This window comes from Diuraphis noxia, unplaced genomic scaffold, assembly GCF_037042655.1.
Source record: "Diuraphis noxia isolate RWA-SAM2 unplaced genomic scaffold, SU_Dnox_SAM2 contig0004, whole genome shotgun sequence".
NCBI classification, from domain to species: domain Eukaryota; kingdom Metazoa; phylum Arthropoda; class Insecta; order Hemiptera; family Aphididae; genus Diuraphis; species Diuraphis noxia.
In genome coordinates, this window is record NW_028301714.1 from 27,480,603 (window position 1) to 27,507,871 (window position 27,269).

At 27.3% G+C, this 27,269-nt stretch overlaps 1 protein-coding gene across 1 annotated transcript; it reads left to right on the forward strand.

Moving 5' to 3' along the window:
• The first annotated feature begins 1,568 nt into the window (after window positions 1-1,568).
• Capa (cardio acceleratory peptide capability) lies at window positions 1,569-27,009 on the forward strand. Its single transcript, XM_015511441.2, has 4 exons — window positions 1,569-1,870; window positions 23,093-23,221; window positions 23,308-23,472; window positions 26,750-27,009. Exons 1-4 carry the CDS (start codon window positions 1,792-1,794, stop codon window positions 26,824-26,826), a joined length of 450 nt encoding a protein of 149 aa, XP_015366927.2. The 5' UTR covers window positions 1,569-1,791; the 3' UTR covers window positions 26,827-27,009.
• Window positions 27,010-27,269: the final 260 nt, after the last annotated feature.

The window sequence follows — 27,269 nt, forward strand, 5'->3', positions numbered from 1 at the left end:
ACTATCATTGTACGATCAATGATTCTATACTGTGATATGACCAATATTATGCACGTTTAAGTCTCTTCATACACGAAAAATCATATTTCATATTTTTATAGATTGCAACGATTTTGTGCGAAAACTGAAATAGGCTACAATTACCAAATGGTTCAGAAATACAGGGTGATTCATCAGATGTATGCTAAGGCTATCTCAATTATTTATTTAATAATCCTGACTTTTTTAAATTTTAAGTATTCTTTAGGACTATATTTTCAAATATTTAAAAAATTTAAGTATTTAAATAGATCTTTAATATTATATATCCTTAAAATACCAGAATTCAAATATATATATATATATATATATATATATTTTTTTTTTAAATTGGACTGAAAATGGTTGATGAATCATCCCATATATACATCCAAACTATAAATGTAATTTATCTATATTATACATACACAATTAAAATAATTATTAACTATGGTTCACAAATTGAACGCTTGACTAGGGTTTTTATTTTTATGGGAATCGATTTAAATTTCAAGAAGATACTAAGAACGTCTTTTGGGGGATTACAACCCCCTATAATAATTGCGTTTAATTTAACTGTTTAATATTAAATCAGAACGCTGTGAGTTGCATATAGTTACGTTGCACTCCAGAGAATAGTTTCCATAATATTATATATAGGTACAAATATATTTGGATGTTTGTAAGAGGTTCTTTAAAGGAATGCGAAGAGCTACGAATAAACGGTGCTAGCTTGATATTAGTACACCTCGCATATCGTACTACGGAAATATCGAGTTACAGAGTCTGAAAATCAAAATTCGAATATAATGTACACTTAAGCGGTGCGCAATGAACAAGGTGGGTTCAAAAATAAACGTTTAGACTCGCGTCAAATACAACGTTTTAAAATGATGTAATTTTAACGCAGTGCGTAACACATACAAGTAATATATAACCAGATACCAAATACCACATACTCATGAACCAAGAATTTATAAGTAGTATCCATTTTGAAAATCTAAATATGATTCGAACGTCGATTACGCATTTGAGTGGTGACATCGCGCGTCCAGTTTATACCCTTTTATTTTATAATAATATGATATCTATAATACGTATTATGTAATAGCAGAGACCAGTGGCGAATTTTTTTCTTCACATTTTATATTCACCATCAACCCTATACATTTTTTCACTGTTCTCCAAATAGAAAATTCCTTTATGATGTCATTGTGCCTAAATAACGTTTAAAATTGTCCCAAACTAAGTTTTAAAGCACAGAATAGTAGACACACACACACATAAATATTGTTGTGAATCGAGTGATGCAAATATAATACACCTTGCCTTCGAGCGACGGCGTCGGCTACCGGAGATTCATTTTTAATTATATGACATTATTTTTCCACCCCGTAACTGCCGTAACTCGAAAAACCATAAGTTGTAACACTATAAGCCGCTACAAAAACCGGGGATTGGTGAATTGATTTGTTGCGTCAAAGTTGGCGAGCGCCGCCCACCGTGGCGGGTCCCTTATAAAAGCCCATACCGGTTGATTCAGCGCTCGCATTCACTCGACCAGCGCCGTCACCGTTTTTGATGACGATAGAGGACAACGCTGCTGCAGAGCTTGAGTGAGGCGTGTGCGTATACGAGAAATCGTCCGAAAAATCCGTTCTCAGACACGATCAGAGCTGATCGTAATAATTGTATAAAGCCAAGAATCAAGTCATTTCGCATTCGACCGTTGTTTTTTTATTCCGTTAACATAATAAGTTTACCTGCCGGGCGATGAGAAATTTACAAACACAAATCGCTGCAGCGTTGCTGTTGACACTGACGTTCTTCTTCTCTCACGCTATGCGACATGGTGAGTGTACCTATCCTCTTTACTATACTAACTATTGAAACACGAGTGAGTGTATTTGAAAAAAATTTGATTTTGGGTTTTCATCGAGTTTAGAAATTTTTAAATTTTATGCTTATCTATTTTTTTTAAATTTTGTCTTAAAGCGAGACTCGCATCTCCAGTCCATTTGATATAATTTCAAGCAAATCGCATTTGATAACAGATTGAAGACAATAATAGTCCTTACTCCTTAAATAATAAATTGTACCTATATAATCTAACAATGCATATTGTAGCTATAATTTAAATTAATATTTAATATAGCTAAATATGGTAAATAATTGTATTAATCACATAATCACATTTCACGCAAAAGTATTTGCATCGTACACAATACGTCATGTTTTTTAAGTGACCATTTTAACATAAGATCTTAGCGTAAATTATAATACCTAAATCTATATGCAATATACTTGAGGTGCAGTTTTCCGAATGAAAATATTATTATTATTGTTTGGATTAAAAAACGTACCTACACCTAATAATATTGTCTATTAAATTCTCGAACATCTTAAGTTTAATTCACCGTCACACCTTTATACTCGTATTCTTTATTTTTTTATTTTTTTACCTGTAGACAATCCAGAATTTTGATTTTAATATTTTTTAATATCTTAATTATTATGATGTCATATTTATGTCCTATTACCATTTTATGAACTATTATATTTACAATTTTTTTCTTTTATAATAAAAGCCATTAGTATACTAGGTACTATGATAACTTTACAATTAAATTATATTTATACATTATATGGTTAATATGAATAAATAAATACATAGTTATGGAGCAATAGAAACACAATAAAGAATTGTATTATAATTATAATGATGAACTTTTCGTAAATCAACATTATATTTATTTATTAATCATAACTATTATATAATGTATATTGTGTTTTCCCCCCAAAACCCTGGTTTGAAATAACTATGGATTATGATAAAGGTTTTCAATTTTTTTAATATATATTTTTATTAATATTTGTGTAATACCTGGAGACTTATATACTTTATGTTACTTTTATTAAAAACTTAAATACTTTTATATTGAAACTATTAATATATTACTTTGCCTTTTTATTGTTCTTATAATATATTTTTATTATTTTTATTTTTAAACTAGAATAATTGTACAATCTGTAAAATGAGATTTACAATAAGCACAAGTGTTTAACAATCATATAGAAAAGATAAAATAATACAGACAAAGTAACTTAGAATATTATTATATTAATTATAAAAATGACAATGATTCCTTTATTTATCTGCGTTATGTTACAGTGCTTATAAAATATAATATAAGTCAACTATTATACGTATTTATTAAGACATAGTTATAAGATATATTATTGAATAGTTACACATATTAGCCTGCAAACTATGGGCTCAAGTAAAGCTTGCTCATATACGTAAGCGCTAAATTTATTTATCGAGTTTTAGTCTAATATTTGTAGTTATTAAAATGTTAACTTTTACCTATACGATAAATTTATAGACGATTAATAACGACGACATTTTTTATTCAACAGAAAATGTATTATAACCTCAATGTAATCGGCAATTAAACAAGTTTTTTTGTATATTATAATTTGCATGGATATTATATTATTGTATTATACTGATGACGACGAGGCTGAAGTTCGTAAATTAAGAGTTCAAATAACTATTTAATTTTATAAGTTTAGGTACATTATTGTACTTCTGACCTATAATAGCCATATAAGTATTAAGCACTTCTGTATTATTAGGTATAAATACTGTGAATTATTATGGTTGCATTCTGATTTCTGAATCATGATTGTTGATTCCATTGATGAGTGATTGGTCTATTATAAAGGAATATAATAGTAAGATTTCTCTTTATAATTATCTAACTAATCTACAAATAGCAGAATTCGCTTAAGTCTATATTTTATATTCCATATTATATTTTGTGACGAACTTATGGGTTAGGTACTACATTTAATCTATATATTAAGCTTATATGCATTTTATGGGATTTATAATTTTATCACCATATATTATACGGTTACATAAATATGAATTATTTTGTTTTCTTAGAGAACTATAGCTGTAATGGTTGAAAAATAAGACATCGAATTTTTGTCAATTAAAACCGTCTAATTTGTTGTCATAGAATATAATAGATACGTTGTATACTCATGTTTTTTTTTTTGTTATATTCTAGTTCGAGATTTAAGTTTTCAGTATTTACACGATTTATTAAGAATTTGATAGTTTGGTGTTTTTTTTTCGTAAAACTCCTTGTTGGCGTGCAATTAAATTTTACCAAAACATTAAAGACAGGAAATTTGAAATGAAATCGTGATATTTTTACTTAGATGTTTTTTAAACATGATCATTATTGTGTAATGTGTGTGTACCTACTATATATGTCATATTTGAGCGTATCATTATGTTTTTTTTTACTTTATAAATAAATGATTTGCCAACAAAATATAAGTAAATGAGTAAATTGAAATTACATGAAAGTCGAAGTAAAAAATATATATACTTTATAAAACAAGTATCGTTCTCGGGTAATACAATTACATTTTTAAGATTTACGTCCACACACTTTTTTTGTGAAAATCTAATTTTCTACAACCTAAAACAATGTGAATACCAAAGTGTATTATTTTTGAGAACTTGATTAAAATGAAAACAAAATATTTTTAACTTTTATTTTTATACATTTATATAGGGAGAAACGTCATCCCAACGCAAAAAGGGCAATTTTCGATATAGATTTTTACTGGTATCTTACATTTATATATTATGCGAATAAACTAAAATCGTTTTACTGACAATTCGAAATTTTTTGATGACCTACCTATCTTCAATCGCATTATTTTATTTTTTCTAAAAAATTTATATTTGGAGTTTGGTGTATTTTTTTAAATAATATTATATAGTAGTATCGACGAATGAGACGCACTGTGTACGTCACATAGAATTATATTTTTGCTATAGAGTAAAAATTTTAAAATTAACCGAAACCGGAAGTTACTGTTAAATAGGTTTGTAGTTTAGACATACATGTATGTATTATACACAAAAGTAAATAGATGTATAATATATTATATATATAATGCCCCATATAATATATAACATAATATATAATGCTACTTCTTTTGTTATTTGTTGCAGTAATATTTAATTTGCAGGATTTTATTCGAAAAATAAACTCGCTAGTATAGTAATATTATATTATACCTTTTAATTTCGTTATATGCGTATACAGGTGAGTAATAATTATAATATATTAACGATTTTGTTTTATCCCTTTTTTGATTAAATATTTTTCTCCATTACAATAAATTAGATACCTATATAGGTATAGAAAGATAGAATAGGTACCTTTCGTGGTAAATTAACCATTAGGGAACTGTTATAGTGGTATTTGCTTATAATTTTTCAAAAGTGCTAATTTTTTCCCACCTATAATCACGATCAAAGTATCATTTCTATACATATAATATATATAATATATTATAGATTAGATATTCGTATTATTATCGATATTATCAACCTTCAGTGGTGGATCCGGAGAAGAGGGTTGAGGTGTCGGTTGAGAGTTGACAGTTGACCCACAGTTTTTATCACATTATTATGTAGCTCTTATTATTCTGACAAAATACAATAATTTTATTTGAAGAAATATGATCAAATTTATATTAATAGTAATTTTAAAATATTGTGCGCAGGCCTACCTATCTCAAATCGTTATGATTTGACATGGGGTCCGATTATTGCTTTTTTGGTGAAATATATAATAGGCAACTAATATTAGAAAACTAAAATTAATATATTAATATTTTGCAGTATTTTATTAGAATATAGAAAAATAAACTCATTAATACGACATATAACATTTTAAAAGCGTTATATATTATGCATGTGCGTATAATAATATTATAAAATTATAATATAGTAATGATCTTATTTTTTTATTATCTTTAGTTAAATTATTTTCTTCATCCTAATAAAAAAAGTATAGATATAGAGATAAAAGGTAGGTACCTAACCTATGTGTACGAATTAACCATTAGGAATTCTTCTAGAATTTGCTTAAATAGTACCAAATTTTTAAAGGTGTCAAATTGTTTTCACCTATTAAGTCAATAAAAGTATCATCAATTTATTGACCTTTTCTTTTTGATTAAATTTAATAATAATGAGTTGAGTGGTATCAATAACATCTTACGAGTATACCAGTGGCGTATCCATGGGGGTGGTTTGGGGGGATCAGAACCCCTCCCTCCACATATGAACCTGAGATGGCAAACTAATTTTTATATGAACTATTGGTTATTATTTTATATTTTAACATTTTTAGAATTTAGACTTGCTGAACCATCTCCCCTCCCCATAAAAAGTTCCTGGCCACGTCACTGTCTTATACACACATAATATATATTTTTATCATTATCAATATTATCAAAATTTAGTGGCTGATTCACATTTTTTCTTATTATTATTTGACTCCTATTCTAGCAAAATACAATTAATATAATTGAAGAAATATGTAAAATAATAAAAGTAATTTTTAAATATTTTACACAGGCCTCTTTCAAATCTTCATAATACCTATGTGGTGACATATAGTGTATGATTATTGTTTCATGTATGAAATATATAATTATTAAAAAACTATCACAAATACCATTATAATATGTGGGTAGTGGTCAGTAGTTTATTTTAACCATTATAGATATTACATTTTCATTCGATTTCTCAAGGCTGACAGTCCCTATTTTTATACCTAAATTGAACCATCGAGGTGATTTTTTTATTATTTCTATTATTTTCATATTATATCAGTGTAGTATAATATTATTATTATACATACATAATTTGTTGGTTTTTCAAATAAATGTAAAAAAGTGCCTTAACCTATTGATTGCAATAAAGTATTCACTACACTTTATCGAATTAAAAATGTAAGACATATATTTTAGTATATAATATTATTTTTATTCTTATTTACTGTACCTATGTATTTTAATTTCTTTTAAAATAAAGTATACATACAGATTTTAATAAAACTGATCGTTTAGATTGTTTAAAATTTAAACTTAAAATAATATGGACTATCTGGCAATTGGATAACAATTGATTAAATGCATTAAATAAAAGTATGTAAAATTCACATTTTTTTTTGTATGTAGGGATAATATAAATGCTTTTGTGGTAATTACTGATATTTTTTTGTTTTGACTCAATGAAAAGTCTCCATAAGTGACTTTTTCCTTATGTTAAAAATAAAGATGTCAATTAGAGTGCATAATTGGATTTCTATCACACTCTGGAGACCACGAATTCTCTAAAGTTTGGTTTTTTTTTAAATAGTTTTGAGTAATCTAAATCTTAGTTCAATATCATCTATCACAAAAATTATAAAGAGTATATTTTTGAGAATTCAATATATGAATTTGTCTGAATGTATTGGCTTAAAACAATTCAATATCTATTTTGTATCCAAAAAAAAAATATATATAAATTCAATGAACCCTCAAAAATATTATTCTCTATTATATTTTTTCAATTAATCTATGGTTATACTCTAAAACCATAATAATATTAGCAGAAATAGAGCGGATATTTAAAGAGTGCTTCATTTTCCTTACATATTTGAATTGGCAAAGAAATTCACAGGTACATACCTAATCAGAATCCTTACAAATACCGAGGTATTTTAAACATTTTTGTTTTCTATATTATAAATACACTAGGTACATAAATACACAATACAATAAACAATAATAAATTCAATTCATAAATGGCAGTTGAAAATAACCAAATATGTTATTATTTATATATAAAAAAAAAATTGAAAAATAAACACCCGTTTATATTGTCTCCGTCTTACAAATGCATAACATATCAAATTTTACACTCCACGGATCACGTTTAATTTTAAAGCGAGTTATGAGTATATTAAAATATTTTAAAATACTCATAATTCGCTTTAAACTTAAAATATAATAAAAAGCCATTCATAATAACGTTACATTTAATTTTTATAAGTGGTCAACTCCTCAACTCACTCTAAACTTTAATCTAACACGGAGCTAAACGTGATCTGCTTTGCGTAAAATTTGCCATGTTACGCACTAGTATAAGACGGAGACAACACATGCGGGTATAACATCATGCATGTTTTTTATACTATCTTAACGCCTATGTTAATAAACAGAGTAGGTAGAGACTAAATAACTAGAATTACTACAATTATTAGTTATTAATTTACTATATAGAGTATTTTGATAAATACCCCAGTAGTCAAAGACATAATATTAAGTTGAAAATATGAGACCTTTTAAGAGAACGCTACACCCACATGTATATTGTCTCCGTCTTACAAACGTAGGTACAACGTAGCAAAAACTGTTTTGCTCGGGACAACTGTCCTCTCTTTCTATTTATAATAATAGAATTAGAAATTACCAAAATTCCACAACGCACAGGGAAAATATTTGTCTATGGCTAGAGTGTTATCGTTATTTGTTTGATGTTTGATAAGATACAATTAAAGTTATTAGTTTGAATAGGTATATAAGTTATTTTAGATTCAGAACGGAGCGATGAATGTATTGATTTTACAATGATGTGTGTTTTTTTTTGTGTGTCTGTGTACAGCATAACTAGTCGAAAAAATGCTTCAATTTCAAACTTTGGAGGTGGATTCTGATGTAAAAGAAAGTGAATATCCTTGGTGCATTATAGAGGTCAAAAGTATAAACATTTTTCAACAGTTTTCAAAATAATCGAGAAAAACAAAAAAAAAGTGACAGAAAAACGGGAATTTTAAATTTTTACGCAAAACCAGTTTTCGACCAAATCGATTTATTTATATGGTTGTAATTCAAAAACTAATCACTGTAAATACTTGAAATTTTCACCAAATGTTTATGTTAGTGTTATCTATATAGAGTTTAATTTTCAAGTCAAATTTGACTTTTTTTTAGTTATTTATAGACAACTGAAATTTTCGATTTTTATGAGAATTTTTTTTTTTTGAAGTGTCGGTAAAAAAATGTTGGATGACCAAAAAAACTTGAAAATTTGATACAAAGTTCCTTATTGTAGCTAAAAAAAATTAAAAATCGTTATTCACAATTTTTTTTTATAAGCGTTTATAGTTCAAATTTTTACGAAATCTGTCGAAAACGCGAAAATTTAGAAGTAACTTTGAAGTTGAAAAATCATAAAAATTTTTGTGTTTATAACTAAGGATTAAAAATACAACACTAAGTTTTCCATAAGTTTTTCTTCAAGTAGCTATATAGAAAACTCGAAGCATCATTATAGGAAAAATTTTAAGTGCGTTTGAGTTTTAAATTTTTATGAAATCGCGTAACGATTACGATTTATCCTCAAACCAGTGTATATGTATAATATCTATGATAATATAAGGTATTATGAATTATGATAACTACATGCAATGTTTTTGGAAAAATTGATTAACCATGCCTTATGCAAAATGCGTCCTAATTGAAAAATAAAATATTTGTTCCAAATAATAGAATATATGACAATATTTAAATATAATATATCCTAGACTGACAAACCATCTCCGTCCAGAATCGTTTTTCGTATACAATGATACCTATCATTGCATTCAAATCTAACCTATCATAGTCAGAGGTCCACCCCACCACCTAATGTACAGCAGAGCGACATCCACTTACCCGCTTTTTTTCATTCAATTATTAAAAACTATCGGTTAGTGCTATCAAAAAAATAAAGACGCCCCAGCACAGACTATAGGTATTTATCAATTTATTATAAGAATAATATCATACAGACCACTAAGGTGTATCCACGCTGCGATTGAAAATAAATTGGCAAACAAACGGAGAAGAAAAGATACCAAACTTAACGAAATTAAACAAACTACAGAACGTTTGAAAAACATAGCAAATCTTAATAACAGAAAAAAAAGAATTATTATTAACACGTCTAAGAATTGGACATACTCGCTTCACACATGGTTACATAATGAGCAAAGAAGAACCACCCAAGTGCACAACATGCGGCGGAGTTCACTGGACTATCAAACATATACTCGTTGAATGCAGACAAACAGAAGATGCAAGAACCAAACACAAATCCCAGAATTTCTATACCAATCATTAGGTCCAAACGCGTATCAGCCATCAAACAGACACTAAACTTCATAAAAGAAACTTAAATCGAACATTTATTGTAAACAAATAGTATAAAATAATATGTAAACACAAAACTACCAATGTAAAAAATTATATAAAATCAATGTAAACAATGTCAGCCAATGGCCACCGCTGCCGAGGCTTATTCTAATAAAAAAATATATATCATACAGACATACCAGTGGACACCAGTGTCAAATTTATTTAAAAATTTAATGATTTTTATTTCTGGGAAAAGATAAATGTCAAAAAGTGTATAAAATATTTACTCAAAAATTAAACCAATATAGCAGGGATAGGCAACTCACAGTTACTATAGGGCCAATTTTTAGAAATTTAAAATATAGCGGGCCAGACCATAGAAAGCAAAAAAAAAAAAAGGTCATTCAAAATATACATTTTAAGACCCGTTCTTACAATCTCCGGTTAAGTGTCGGTTAAGACTAACCGGTAGAATTCTATCGGTTAACTCATGATAAATTCTTCCGGTTAGTGTTATCAGGCACTAACCGAGCATTGTAAGAATGGCCCTAAATAGCATTTATTTTGTTTATAATGAAATAGGACATAGGTTTAAACATTAAATTCAACGACAGCACGACACGAACGATACGAAGAAACTGATATAATTAAATAGATCAGTACAAACAGCTATGGTTAAAATCTATACGTATCCATTCGTGTGTATATACCTACTATAATTATATTGTGACATTTATACATTTAACAATGTTCAATACCAGATAACAATTATTATATCGATAAGATAGAGTATACACTATACTAGACATTATAGATTATAGAGTATAGACGATAAAGTTTAAAATTGTATACCTATACCTAATGCAATTTGAAAATGTAGCGCGGGCCAGATAAAAAAGGCTCGCGGGCCGGATGCGGCCCGCGGCCCGCCAGTTGCCCACCCCTGCAATATAGAATCAAATTTGTTTTATTGATAAAATGATAACAGAATGTTTCACATTATTAATTTATTATAAACTTTATAAAAAAATAAATAGATTTTACGTTATGTACGACAACGGATTAATATGATTTGTCTAGGGTACTTGGGAATTATTTAAGTGGGTTAAGACCCTCTAAGCTTCTCCCCATACTAACATCTAAGTATCTAACCTTGTTCATATTTAGTATACAATTTTCATAGAATAAATATTGTGATTTTAATCTAACTACTCTTTGCATTATATATTAATATACATACATGTCCATTTATTATTATCATTATATTATCGAAGCTTGTAAAGTGTACGTACACACAGTGGCATTACACTTTTTAAATTAAGTTATGCTATTTATCATAATACACTAAATACAATTTATACCCAGTTCAAAATTACTATTATAACTTCAAGTTCAACAATTGTATTTTATCGACAATTTGAAAATAATAAAATAATCCTTTACAAACATTTTTGTATGAAATGATTAAGATTTGAGGCTATTAAAGAACAAGGATGATGGATTGAATAAAATACACTATGATAAAAAAAAATTTGAAATACCAAAAAAGTAAGCCAAATTACGCCACATACACAAACACGCACGTCAGTACGTCACAGGTACGTCCTATACTTATAAATAGTAGTCTATTATTTTGAACGATCATCCTTCGGACATAAATATTATTTTCTAATTTCAAATATTGTGCGCATATCATATATATACATACATTTATCCGATCCGTTGGATTTATGGTGACGTGTTTAAAATTTAAGCTCCAAACAAACACTTATTGATCATACACTGTATATTATAAAATGATAGAAATTCACCCTGTCCGTAGGCATATACAACGTTGTTATGTACAGGGTGGTTCTTTTAAAGGTAAACAGCACTCATTATCTCGAAATTATTCACCATCTTTGAAAATATTTTATTTCAAAATTTTTTAAGACTTAACTCAATATTTAACTCATTTAAACAACATACATTTTTAATTTCATGTTCTAAGGAAGAACATTTTTTCTGCGAAATTTACAATCTTTAAAAATAGAATTTTCACTGCTATAGTTATAAATTATACCTTATAAGTAGGTATATTATCAGTATTATCATCTATAATGACGGATTTCATACTTTAACGGTAACATGTCTAATACGTATACCTACATAATATGTGTACCTACAGTGGTGTGATGTAATCGACGGGTTTCATTGAGACCATAAGTATTTTACCAGTTATTCAAAATTAATACAATTTTAATTCCATAAGAAATAATATAAATTTTTTAATTTAAATAGGCACATTTAATTTTAGGATTTATAACGCATATTATATAGTTTCAATCGAAATAGTTCCATCAGTTTCTTGTTATTACACTCGATTGATCATTATTTTGTTTATTTGTCCATAAAATATGGTGACCCACCCTGTAGTGTATTTAAAAACTAGGGAATTCGCTCTGATGTAGGTAAATATAGTAATATGAAATTTTAGTTCGGTTAGTTTTACTCAAGATTATTCACAGGTCTATCAACGGTTTTTATATAATTTGTTAAAATAAATTGTATAGAGTTAGTTTCAAATTTATAGTCAACGTTTAAAATATTTATTTGTATTGTATTATTAAGGTATAACACATTGTTTATCATAATAAAATAAACAGCATACCAACATTTTAAATACCTTTATGATATTGTTCTATGTAGTTCTACATAGTAATTTTATGTGGTGTAATTATAATGGCAATCTTCGTTTATCGCCATATTTAATGTGTAACGTGGTGGATGGTGATTTCAGAGACAATTGTTTATGAGATTTTTTTAAGAAAAATTATTTATGTATTGTATTTTAAATTATAATATAATATGTATTATATTAAATTTAGTACTTAATTTGTAAATTATAAAATGACAATGTATTTGTTTTAATCGTCTAATTACCTACTACAATTATTTTCATATCATCAAGCCCATATGTCTGGAAATATTTGATCCTCGACATACACACCATCAAAGTTAAAAATTGAATGATTTTTATTTTTACTGCTCTAATAGCTGGTTACAAACACAGATCAAAAATAAAATAAAACAAAAAAATACCATAGACTCGTTAGCTCTATATTTATTTTGTGCTATGCGCATACGATGAATTATTATAATATTATTACTCATATATATATATATATATATTTATTATAATTTAATAAAGTCACATACTGTTTGTTCAAACATATTTTTTTCATATCGTTATAGAATGGGGGAAAAATTACAAACATTCATCGGCCTAACATAATCATTAAGCCAGAATTTTTTTGCAGGATTTATAGGTATAGACTAGCTTTATATACTTAAAAATGTTATGCAATAACTTCTATAGTACCTACCTACACTAGAATTAATTTATCATATACCTCTGTTCCCAGTGATATTATGATTGCGATTCATATTGATCGACAGAGCGTTTATGATGTTATAGTATTTGCAAGCGAGCAAAATTAAAATAACTTTATGGTACCTGTGTTCGTTTACACTTTATAAATAAACGCATAATTATATCACGATTAATTAAAACAGACGTTTATTTTAACAAACTATTTATGTAGGTAATATTATGTAAATATATACAGGATGATTTTTTAAGTATATGTTCACCCTATTTTATGTTTTAATGCATAAATAGCATAATAAATACAAATTTTGATATTCGAATACTCGGGATTATTTGTACCACTCCTCGGATAATCACAACTATAAAATATCTATTTTTCAAATAGGACTTCCCTTTTCCACTTTTAATATATTATTCAACAAATATATTTTTTTTGAGTTATATAACTTTGTACTAAGAATAAAATGATTATGGGTTAAGTATATATTGGTGTTTAAATTATTTAAAAATGTTCGTAATTATACTAGTTGTTGATTTATCAATATAATGTATAAATACTTATAATAAATACTATAGTTAAAATTTTTGAAAAAATATTAAAAATCAGGAAATTAATGAAAATAAAATTTTGAAACGTCAATATTTTCAGAAAAATAAACTCTATAAAATGGCTATCTTTAATTTTTTTGGAAATAAATAAAAAAATATATTTTTTAACTTTTTTACCCAAACATTAAAATAAATTTAAAAATGAAATAATTGTAGTTCTTATCTCTGTGAATCTTATTATAAAACCAGAATTTTGATATCTCCATTATTTCGTAAGATATATCGCAATGGGTAAATCCTCGCGGGACACCCTGTATTAAAGGGAAAAGGGGGAGTGAGCATATTTAAAAAATCACCTTGTAAGTTAGTTTATCATTTATTGTGTGCATTACCCAGGGCAACAAAAAAGTATAATGCTTTATTTACTTTTATTTGAGCTTTCGGCGCTGTATCTACAAATGCTAAGATTGTAATTATACTTTTAACCTGCAATGTCTGGAAAAATTCTCGGCGTTTGGTCCTTCGTATATGTTTATATATCATATATTATGCAATAGGCAAAATATCAAACAAAAAATCATGTTTATAATAATTCCTGGTTTTAAAATATTATAATTATATTTTCAGTTGACAATTAGGAGAAATCTCTCGTAAATAGTCTTCTCTACATTTTTTATTATTTAATCTCAATATTATTTTTTAAAGTTTTTTGCTCGATAATCGCAACCTTTTTTCAACGGCTTTATAGTTATTGTTCTACGACTAATTGTTCAATTTTCAACTGATTGACACATTCTTCTTTTATTGTACCTATCGCTGCAGTTTTGACTGAGCGGATAATTTTTAGTTAGACGAAAACGTTTTTTTTTTTATGTTTCCAAAATTATAAATATTATATTAATTAAAAATGAAATAAAATACCGAAAAATATGGTATCCTATCAGTTTTCGACTTTTCGTGCCCTATAAATAATTGTCGTACACAACGATTTTCGGACAATCTTTTGACGGATATTAATTTATAGTAAATTAATATCTGTTTATCTAAACTCATTGCGCGTTGTTAGCAATTTTGCATATTTCATTCAAGTGAAGATTACCGGTCCTAAGGCGTTGACAAATGGAGTGTCATACCTATCCCCTCATATGAGATTTATATGCTATAAAAATAATTAAATATGCATACCAATTACCGATCATTATTGTTGTATCATGTAATTATGTAATTATTTATATACATGTATATGTATAAAACTATCAATAAAATAAAATGCATTACCCCTTCACTCCATATGAAAAAGCTGACAGAGCCAATTGGTATTCAATGTATAATATATATAATATATTCCTAAATGGTTCGTTCAAAACCTACCGAAATTGTAATGAAAATTCTCGCGGAGTTTGAAAAAAAATATTAAAAACTTAAGGATAATTATCTCATGGTAGTTTATGTATTACATACAAAAATCTAACATGCAGTATATAAATAAATGCTATAAATTGTTACACCGACGTGAATCCATGGGAAAAAATTATAATGTGACCTACAGTATCCTGTGGGACAGTATCCAACCCAGAGTGATAATATAGTTCTGTCCCTGTGACTGCAACAAATCATTATGAAGTTTTGGGTATAGTGCTGCTTATAGGTCAACGATCATCAAACCTGTGGGCGAAATTTATATGGTACGCAGACGGCAGACTAGATATTTATTATTTGTTTGTTTATTTTTATTTTTATTTTTTTGTTTTACTATGCAATCTGTAAATATATTTTTACAATGAGTATAAGTGTTGATAAGAAATAGAATAAAAATATTTATTATTTAAATAATTTTTTTTTTCGATGGTGAATTAAATTAGGTTTTCAAACCATTTGTTTCTAATTTTCATTTTGCTTTATTTGGACAAATGAATTCCTGAATTTCTAAATTGGACGCTTTTTACACGTAATGATACGCAAAATAGGAGTAACTGCGCAAGACTTCTATTTCAACCTCTAAGTAGTGAAATAATTATGGGTGACTATATTACCACTATACCCCAGATATCGCAACCTTTTTATAGTTGAACTTTTATGTACTAAATATTATTTAATAAAATGAGTAGGTACTATACCTACTAGTGATGCACAACGATATGTTTTCCATTATCGATATCAAGTCATTTCTATCGATATCGTATCGTGATATCGAATTACAAACGATATCGATATCGATATACGATATAATGATAGAAATATAATTTATTAATTTATAAAACTAAAAACATTAAATAATACCAATAATACTATTACCATACTGTCCATACTGGTACTACTTACTTATTTATTATAAACAATATGATATTAAAAAAAAGTTTTCATTGATATCCTGATTGGGCCTTATCATTATAGTATTGCTTATAATTTATTAGTATTTATCTTTCTTTATCGTTCATTATTTGTCAAAACTGAAATCAACAGAAAATATAAACTTTAATTAAATGATATCGAATTTCAATATCGAATATCGATGTACTTTCGATAAATTAGTATAATCGATATCATAAAATTGGTTCGATTTATATATCGATATCGAAATACGATATCGTTTTGCATTACCATAACTATAACTACCATAAATATGATTTGTTTCTAAACCATAAAATGAGTCTTAAAACTAATTTTATTTATATAAAAATAAATTAATAGAATAAAAATATTTTTTCACTAGAGGGGGGGAGTTCATGGTTTTGATTTTGACTAGTAAATTATTTTGTACCCCCTTCTGTCCCTAGTTGTTTACTCATTTATCTACGCCACTGCTTCTAAGCCTTGTATTTATGTACATACATTTTGTGCATTGAATACGTTATCAGATAATACCAACGTAGAAAGGTGCTATATACTCCTATACACTGTCACCATCCATGCAAACCGTGTGGTTATAACCGCACGTTGCCACAACGCCCACAACAATATACTAAAAAAATGAAAATATTTGCATTATTGCATTCCGCTGTTGGTTAGGTCTGGTTATTTAAATCGTTTTTCCTATACAATATTTAATTCTCATCATGAAAATGCAGACTATACCGCGGTTTCACGTCGGTGACAGTGTCAGTGTTACGTGTTTAAAATATTATGTTACGGACGTTACGGTGTTGCAGGTACATTATATACCTATTTCATTGTTCACCCGTAGTTTCCTGGTTATTATTATTATTTTAAATGCATTCACATTGGTATCTACAACCTACCTAAATCATATAACATACTAAAAAAATCACGCTGACCTGCACAGGAACTTCAGGAACTAACCGAATTAGCGTTTGATGAGAAGAAAAATAAAAAAGTTTTGAAATTATTAAATTAACGTTCGACACGAATCTTCTCCGTCCACCCCATAATAATACTAACAACAATATGATGACGATAGCCACAACAATATAATTTTATAATATATTATGTACACGTCCCTTTGTTTAAATCGTGCCACGAGCCATGGGCACCTAAGTATTTTGTAGTTTCCCTTTTTTTATTTGTTTTTCATTCCAACACTAAAATAGTTATCATTTGTGATGTATAACGTTATTAGTAATGTTATACTATATTATACTGCCTTTGTATAAATATAATTTAAGTGAATTTTAGTTTACTCATTTGTATAATACAAGATTTAAAAAAAAAACTTGTTATTTAAATATACCACGTTCTAATACTATTTGATAATTTTTATAGCTATAAGAATTTTATTAACAAAATTTTCTCTTGTACTCAACCTGTTTTGATGTTTATCGCTTTGTTTAATTATCTTTTAATATTTTAGTGTTTTAGACTTTATAAAAAATTTTTTTTAATAACTTATAGTATCAATTCAGCTTATCTATCACTAGCATTTTATGCTTATATGGATGAGCTCACCACTTGTTTGTTTTATTTTCTCTATAATCTTGTAATTTTTTGTTGCAAAAATATGTATATAATTATTATCATTATATAATGAGCCTTAAGTGGCTTAACCTGGAACCTACTTACCTACCAACCAAAATATATTGAATATATTATAATAATAAATAATAATAAATATATTATACCTACGACTTGTGCATAATGGTCATGTTGCTCAAATCATTACATTGTTATGTGAAGGCGCCTTAATAATATTTTTGTCGACATGAAATAGTGTTAAGTGGTCGTTCGTAATTTTCGTGGTGATAAATATTAAATTTTAAGTCAAACTGAAGAAATTAAAATTGTAATATACCTAATATACAGGGTGTCCCTCGAGGATTTACCCATTGCGATATCTCACGAAATAATGGAAATATTAAAATTCTGGTTATATAATAAGATTCAGAGGGATAAGAACTACAATTATTTCATTTTTAAATTTATTTTAAGGTTTTTGTACAAAATGTAAAAAATATATTTTTTTATTTAATTATTTCCAAAAATATTAAAGATAGCCATTTTGTAGGGTTTATTTTTCTGAAAATATTGACGTTTATTTTCATTAATTTCCTAATTTTTAATATTTTTTCTAGTTTTGAAGAAATAAAATATGATTATAGTTTATAACTATTATAGGAACACGGAAGGTATTCGGTCGGATGTATGGGAATGCACGCGTCGCGGCGGGTCACATGTTTGATAACATTACGGTGTTAAATAATTCGCAATTTTTCTCGAAACTAAAAAAGTATTAAAAATCAGGAAATTAATGAAAATAAAATTTTGAAACGTCAATATCTTCAGAAAAATAAACTCTATAAGATGGCTATCTTTAATTTTTTTGGAAATAATTAAACAAAAAAATATATTTTTTAACTTTTTTACCAAAACGTTAAAATAAATTAAAATATGAAATAACTGTAGTTTTGATCCCTGTGAGTCTTATTACAAAACCAGAATTTCGATATCACCATTATTTCGGGAGATATCACAATATAGGTAAATCCTCACGGGACACCCTGTATACATGGGGACGGAACTATGGAAGTTTAAACAATATATTATAATAAAATACGACAATGAAAAAAAAATTATCAAACTAATGAATATAGTTAGTTAATATGATGGTGTAAAAATGGTTTTTTTATATCTATGTATAAGGAGAACTATGTATAAGGAGTGAGCTACCACGGATTTCAAACTGTTTTAACTTTTAACCCTATCATTTAACCAGATAATCTACGTGTACTAATTGATACATTCTTAGAAAGGTACAAATTTTTTAACATAAATACGTGTGTCCTTGGGCTGAAATGCTGAATACATGATTAAATGTCTTTGACCAATTTTTCGCCAGGATTTTGTTGTCATAGTTACTTATATGGATGGAATGAATTGATTTGAAAATTATATTTATTGATCAGCATTTTATAATTTGTAATAATAACTGTCGTCTGATCGAGTAAATATTTCATGTACCTAATAGCCTAAGTATATTAGAAAATATATTTTATGTTATATATATATTAGGTTTAATGTAAAACTTTTATTAAAGATCATGCATTACTCATTCTTAAGTATCTACGTAAGTTTAATAAAATTACTTGTTTAAATTTTGATTTAGATAACACATACGTAGTATTTTTAAATAATGATCTATTTCACAATAAATGTACAGTTAAAATGGGTGATTCTCGTTAAAAATAATAAGTTGATATCAATACAAAACTACAATTTTTAAATAGGTAACGAAAAATGATTTGCGGGTAAGTAAACCTGAAATCCTAAAAAATCAAAATTTCAATAAATCCATTGTTATAGGATTAAATGGGGAAGATCATGCTTAGTTATCACCCTGCAATATATATATATATATATATATATATATATATATATATATATATATATATATATATGTATCGAATAAAAGAATATTATTAAATAGTGTACCAAAGCTGTATACAAATAGTTCTTTTTTATTGTTTATAAATCAATAACTTTATTCAGTGTAAAATTCTTAAATACTTAAACTACTATCTGATAAAACCACTTAAATATTAAGTAATAATATATACACTAATATCTTTTTATAACGTACCTTCTATAGGACGGAAAACTCCTTACAACGGAAAATAACAACAGTTCCATATAATCTATATCCCGAATATACCCGGAGGTTACACAAAAAGAATACACTTTTATTGAACTAGCTTTTCTTTATTAAGTACAAGTCTTTCTTCAATATTTAACTTAATGTAATTTACTTAAGTTTTAATTTTAAAGCTTTAAGAAATGCTCACACTGAGATCAACAATTCCCGGTTTCTGAATGTGTTTAGTAAAGGTATTTAATAAATTATATTACTAAATACGTATAATTTAAAAATAATTAATCAACTTGAATAAAATTATGTATAGAATCTTAAATAAATTTCTTAATTTGAAAAAATGTATTTATATTTTGGTACCAATATTTATTACATTATGAATCTATACAGAAAGGTCATATTTTGATACTATTAGTTATTAAACGATGTTGGCTGATATGAGTTTACTTTTAATGTAACCGCTATATATATATTTTTTTTAATTCTTAATATTAACAACGGTAACTAAGTACATCAGTACATGTAACTAACGGAAGAACAAAACGGAGATAAAAAATGTTTAAACTTATTGTGTTAAGAAGCCTAAAAATAAAATGAAAACATACATAACCTTGGTTAGGTTACACTGCCAATAGTATAGGCTGTGTGTAGGCACTGGTGATCACTATATTATAATCGAATATTATATTATATTATTATATTAAACTTTTATCAATAATTGTTTTTTTTATCTCTCTGATAATAAATATTTAATGTAAACGCTTCGTTAGTTAACTTTTTTCAGAAATAGAATATAGTGACTACTGACGAATATAAGTGAGACAATAATAGAGACAGAAGGCCATATTTATTTTTAAAAAAAGTGTGTAAGTGGATGTCGCTCTGCTGTACATTAGGGGGTGGGGTGGACCTCTGACTAGGGTAGGTTAGATTTGAATGCAATGATAGGTATCATAGTATACGAAAAACGATTCTGAATGGAGATGATCTGTCAGTCAAGGATAATATATTATATTTAAATATTGTCATATATTCTATTTTTCAATTAAGACGCATTTTACATAAGGCATGGTTAATTAATTTTTCCAAAAACATTGCATGTAGTTATCATAATTCATAATACCTTATATTATCATAGATATACATATACCTGGTTTGAGGATAAATCGTTATCGTTACGCTATTTCGTAAAAATTTAAAATTCAAACGCTCAAAACACTTTTCTTATAATGACCCTTCAAACTTTCTCTATAGCTATTTGAAGCAAAACTTATGGAAAACTTATATAGTGTTGAAATTTATAACCTTAGATATAAATACAAACAATATTATGAATTTTGAACTACAAAATAATTTGCAAATATTCATGGTTTTGACGAATTTTTGTCAATATTTTAACTTCAAATGCTAATAAAAAAAAAATTTTGCCAATGTATTCTTATAATTTTTTAATCATTATAAGAATAACTTATGAGGAACTTTGTATTACATTTTCAAGAATTTTGATTGGGCCAAAAAATTTTATCGACAAAATTGAAAATGTCAGCTATCTATAAATATCTCAAAAAGTCAAAATATTTTGAAAACTAAATCATGTAAAGAAAATGCCAATCTCAATAACTGGTAAAATTTTCAAGTATCTACGACGTATACTTTTTGAATAACAACAAATATTAAAAATTGTTTGAGGATAAATCGTTATCGTTACGATAACCTCAAATTTTTTCTATAATGATGCATTGATTTTTCTCTATAGCTACTTGAAGGAAAACTTGTGGAAAACTTAGTGTTCTATTTTTAATCCTTAGTTATAAACACAAACAATTTTATGATTTTTCAACTTCAAAATTACTTGCAAATTTTCGCGTTTTCGACAGATTTAACAGATTTAACAGATTTATTAAAAGTTTGAACTATAAACGCTTATAAAAAAAAAAATTGTGACCACGATTTTAAATTTTTTTTAGCTACAATAAGAACAACTTATAAAGAACCTTGAATCAAATTTTCAAGTTTTTTTGGTTTTCCAACATATTTTTACTGACACTTAAAAAAAAATTTTCATGAAAATCGAAAATTTAAGTTGTCTATAAATAACTAAAAAAAAAATCAAAATTGACTTGAATATTAAACTGTATATATTTAACACTAACATAAACATTTGGTGAAAATTTCAAGTATTTACAGTGATTAGTTTTTGAATTACAATCATATAAATAAATCGATTTGGTCGAAAACTGGTTTCGTCTAAAAATTCCTGTTTTTCTGTCACTTTTTTTTTGTTTTTCTCGATTTTTTTGAAAACTGTTGGCAAATGTTTATACTTTTGACCTCTATAATGCACCAAGGTTATTCACTTTCTTTTACATCGGAAACCACTCCCAAAGTTTGAAATTGAAGCATTATTTCGACTAGTTATGCTGTACATAGACACACACAAAAAAAAAAACACACACATCATTTTAAAATCAACACATTCATCACTCCGTTCAGAATCTAAAATTTCTTTGATTATAGATATTATTGTAAGTTATTAAAATTAAACAAGTTCAGAAAGCTCACCCGGCGTGTGAGCTATATTCCCTGTTTTCACGGTACAAATTAAACAATAAACTATAATTTCATATGAGACAATTTAAAAATAATTATTTAAGTATGTAAGTGCTGGCTTACAAAATCTTAAGAATTTGAGATTATGTATAATTACAACACAGAATAGATTAAAGTGCCTACAATAATTATAATTGAATCGTTCCATATATTATATCATTATCAATTGTTTTCAAACCTCCCTGATAATAAGTTTTTAATCTCGTCGAAATTTTTGTTACGGTACTTTAAATTAACAGATCTTTTTATACAATGGCATATATACGGGGGAGATATGGGTATAGACCCAACCTTGGTCTATTATTTTTTACTTATAATATTATGATGTCGATGGAATTGAACTAGCCCCTCCCCTTAGAGAAATTAAATGTTCGCTAACGTATGTTACCCCCCCCCTTGACAAAATCCTAAATATGCCATTGCTTTTTTATAAAGTTTCATCAAATACATTTTTCCAGATTCAGAATACAGTGACGAGTATAAGCGAGATAATAACAGGGACAGGAGAGAATCTGTTGCAGGATTGATACCATTTCCTAGAGTTGGGAGGTCTGGTATCAACTCTGCTTTACAAATGGACAATTTGTGTATGTATTTTTATTCCGTTTGACATGACTTATTATATTATTATTTGTTGTTGGATTAACAACAATTTTTGTTACTTATCATTTAGACGACACCCAACGAGAACTGAGAAGTCATAAACGAGAAGGACTCATACCATTTCCAAGGATTGGCAGAAGGAGTGACTCGAAGAACACAGCTCTCTGGTTCGGTCCTAGATTAGGACGATCGGTAGTGATACCAGAAAATTATGATATGTCGTATTTGGATTCAGGTACCTACTGTATAATCTATAATAGTTATTGGGATTAACCGTGGGCTGGACATATTTCCAGTATACCAGTTATTATTGTTGTTATTTAAAAAATATAGAAATTAAATATATTTTCGATATTTTAGAATACTAGTATGGCCGTAATTCGGTAATTATCGTTGTTCGTTATTGTTTATTTTTTTGTCTCCGTGTACACGATAAGTGTTCGAAATAGTCCTTCGATTTTTGACTTCAGCAAGAATTTATATTCTTTAGTGTTGTTTTAATTATTGTTGGTAAATAATTTTTCACTAGAACAAAAAACTTAAAAATTTTAAACTACCCATGTTTCTCATATAAGTGGTTTATAATTTAATAAAAATAATAATAATAAACATAGTTCTTTTTTATAAACGTTTCAACTTCAAATTTGGATGATATTACATATTTATACCATGAATAACGATTTTAGTTATTTTTTGTCATTTAAAAATATTATTTTTGTGTTCTTGAAATTTTCATAGCAGATATTAATACATAAAATTTTCAAATTTAATTTTTTGGCAAAAATGAATTTAATACCTACTGTAATACAAATGTTTAATAGTAAAATAAAGTACTTTAATCAAAATAATATTAGAAAACATACCTACTTAATTAGTGTTATTATTGGCTGATGACCGTCTTCGATAATAATTGTTTTTATGTATAATATGATTTTATATTTCACTCTGGAATGAGGACGTGACTCTGGAAACTTTGGCTGGAGGTACTTTTGATGGGATTTTTTACTTAGAGCCTTCTTGGAAACTGGGTAACTCTTGAATTTGGTGATGTGGTCCTTGAAGCAAAGTACACACTTGGCTGAACTATTCCAGACCATGGTGCATTTGTTAGTATGATGTTCCGCACCCCATTTTACGCAGCGGGTGACGTGGTTCAATAGTTTTGCGTATAGTCAAAAGATTGGCACCTATGGCATTGTGAAAAGCTACAGCTCTTTTTGTGGGGTTTTCTGATAACCTCTTTGGTATATTAAGCAACGACTTAATATTGTTAATGTTCTCATTATTTTTATTCGGGTAGATCTCCACAAAAAATTAGTATGGATGTTTATTTTTGTCTTTGGCGTTGTAAACGTGTTTTGCTTGATGTGGATGTCCTATAGTTCATCCAGAGTAGAGAATATGTCGGTGATTAAGATAGAAGGTTATATATTGCTGTTGACGACCCTGTAAGGTAAAAATGTGTGAAAACTAACGTCACTTTCATTTAAGTTAAGTACAATTTTGTTGAAGATATTACGACCTTGCAAGTAAAACCGCTCGGGCTGATATTTGTCGAAATGGAGTTGAAGGCAGAGTAATAACTGACAATTTTCTTTAAAATACTGAACGGTGAGAGGTGATTTTGTGAGGTTGTCTTTAGAGCTGTTTGAAGGTGAGGAAATGTTGTTATTTCTACAAGGGCCATTATTGACGAGAACGTCGAGAACAGCAAACTTGTTTATACAAAATATTTTAATTCTGATAATCCTGCCTAGGTGATGAGGACGAATTCGAAATATGACGTTTTAAGGTGCTGCGTGTAGGTACTCTCAGCGAATCAGTACTAATTTTCTGAGATTTATTTATCGACGACATCGTTGGTTGAAGATGATAGATACTATAGAACTATAGACGAATAAACATTGCGTGCACTGCAGCAATAACGGAGCGAGATAATTCGATGTATGTGTGTATTTTCATGTTGACGTTACAGCTGAACTGAAGCCAAACAATTATATTAGTATTACCTATTGTCGATACACTTTATGAAATCTAAATTTAAAATCCTCCAGTGCTTTAAAATCATATAAATGCATATTAAATATTTTTCATTAGTTTGTCCTATTATTTAATTGTTCACATTGTGATCTAATAATAGTTTTGCTATTTGATACATCAATTATATCTTGTTTGTATCTTATTTATTCAGTGCCGTAGAAACCGCGGTGCGTGCGGTTCATTGCACCGGGGCCTCGCGTTGAAATTTCTAATATGTTATAGGAGGCACATACTTAATTAAAATAATATAAGAATTAAGAATCCATGCTAACAACAATTTTTTTCTTAAGATCATAATATAATGATAATGCCGTAAGCACTTTGTTATTTTAGTATAATATAGCACCGCCAGGCTTCAAATTAGCACTCCCAGTTCCCATATTATAATAACATGTAATAATATAATTATTTTTAAATGTTTTGAATACATAATATATTATGTACAGTATAGTTGCTTAATAGCTTAAATAAATAAAGAGTAGCGATTACATTAACATTTATACAATTTCAACTTTATTATTAGTTATTAATTTGTCTATACAAAGAATTGAAGAAAAATTAATTAAAATTGTAATTGATTATATTTGACATTTGTATTATAATTAAAAAGTAAGAATATAAATAAGTGAAAATTTAAAATTATTGCAATGCAGTTTATCTATTATTAGTGGGGTTGTGGACTGTGGGGGCTATAAGCCTCCCACAAATCTGTGTACCATCAATTATATCAGCACCCCCTACATTCACACCCAATGTGCGCCTTAAAAGGGGCCACAAATTTAATTTGCACTGGGGCCCATCTATTTCTAGCTACTGCACTGTATTTATTAATTTTGTTTCGTATAAGGAATTCGATTTAGGATTACTCATATTATATATATATACATATACATATATTAAAGCACATTTGTGCAGCATAATTTATCAAAACTGGCTACATTTAGTTTAGCTTAGTTTTGAACTGTAAATTATAGGTTTATCCATAGACATAAGACATATGAAACAACTAGATAGCCGACTACGGGATAATATTTAAGTCAGCCACCATATGCCAACAGGGCAATGTTTACAAAATCGCATGGTTGATAAGAATATTTATTAATGATAACAAAATTAATATAAATATTTGTACTGTAGTATTATATTATGTACTTATTACTACTTTATGTAATTTAATTTGTAGTTGACATTTTGACTATAGAATATGAAAAGAAATTCGTTTTTTCATTATTTGAATTATTATTTATTATCACTTATCAATATAGGTATCTTATCTATTGAGTTTTTATGTAAACATTGCCCTGTTGGCATATGGCGGCCCGACTTCAACGTTCTTATGGGAATGTAATTCACAGTCGGCTATCTAGTTGTTTTATATGTCTATGAGTTTATCATATAAAAATTCTACTAACCTACTTATTAATGTCTTTCATATCTTTAATTTATTAATATTGTTTGTTGATTTGTGACAGATATGCCAATGATCATAAAGACGTTGATCGAAATGAAAAGCAAAAACATTGGTGATGAAGATGACAATCTAATCTAACATTATGTTGTTTACTTTAAAATTTATTTTACTTTCCTTAAAATATTTACGTGATCTAGCTAGTAGTGCGATAGTATATGCAGCTGTAAAACTTAGTATTTGATACCTACCTACAGATATTTATTTTGAAATCAAATTGTTAGTGTTGATGTTAATAATATAATAGATACAATGATGAATGAATGAATAGTGTAATTATTTAATAATCATTATATAATTATGATAATAGAATAAAAAAATTATGGCTATATTTCGAATTATGCAAATGTATTATTATTACTAAGAATTGCGATAATTTAATTAAAATAAGTTTACTTCGTCTAAATGTATTCTTCCCCGATCTTTATAGGAATCCTAAATAATAATTTCCAATCAAACGGTTTTCTTATTTTGTTGTAATTCAAATAAATAACCATAAGTATCATAAGTACTTGATATTTTCA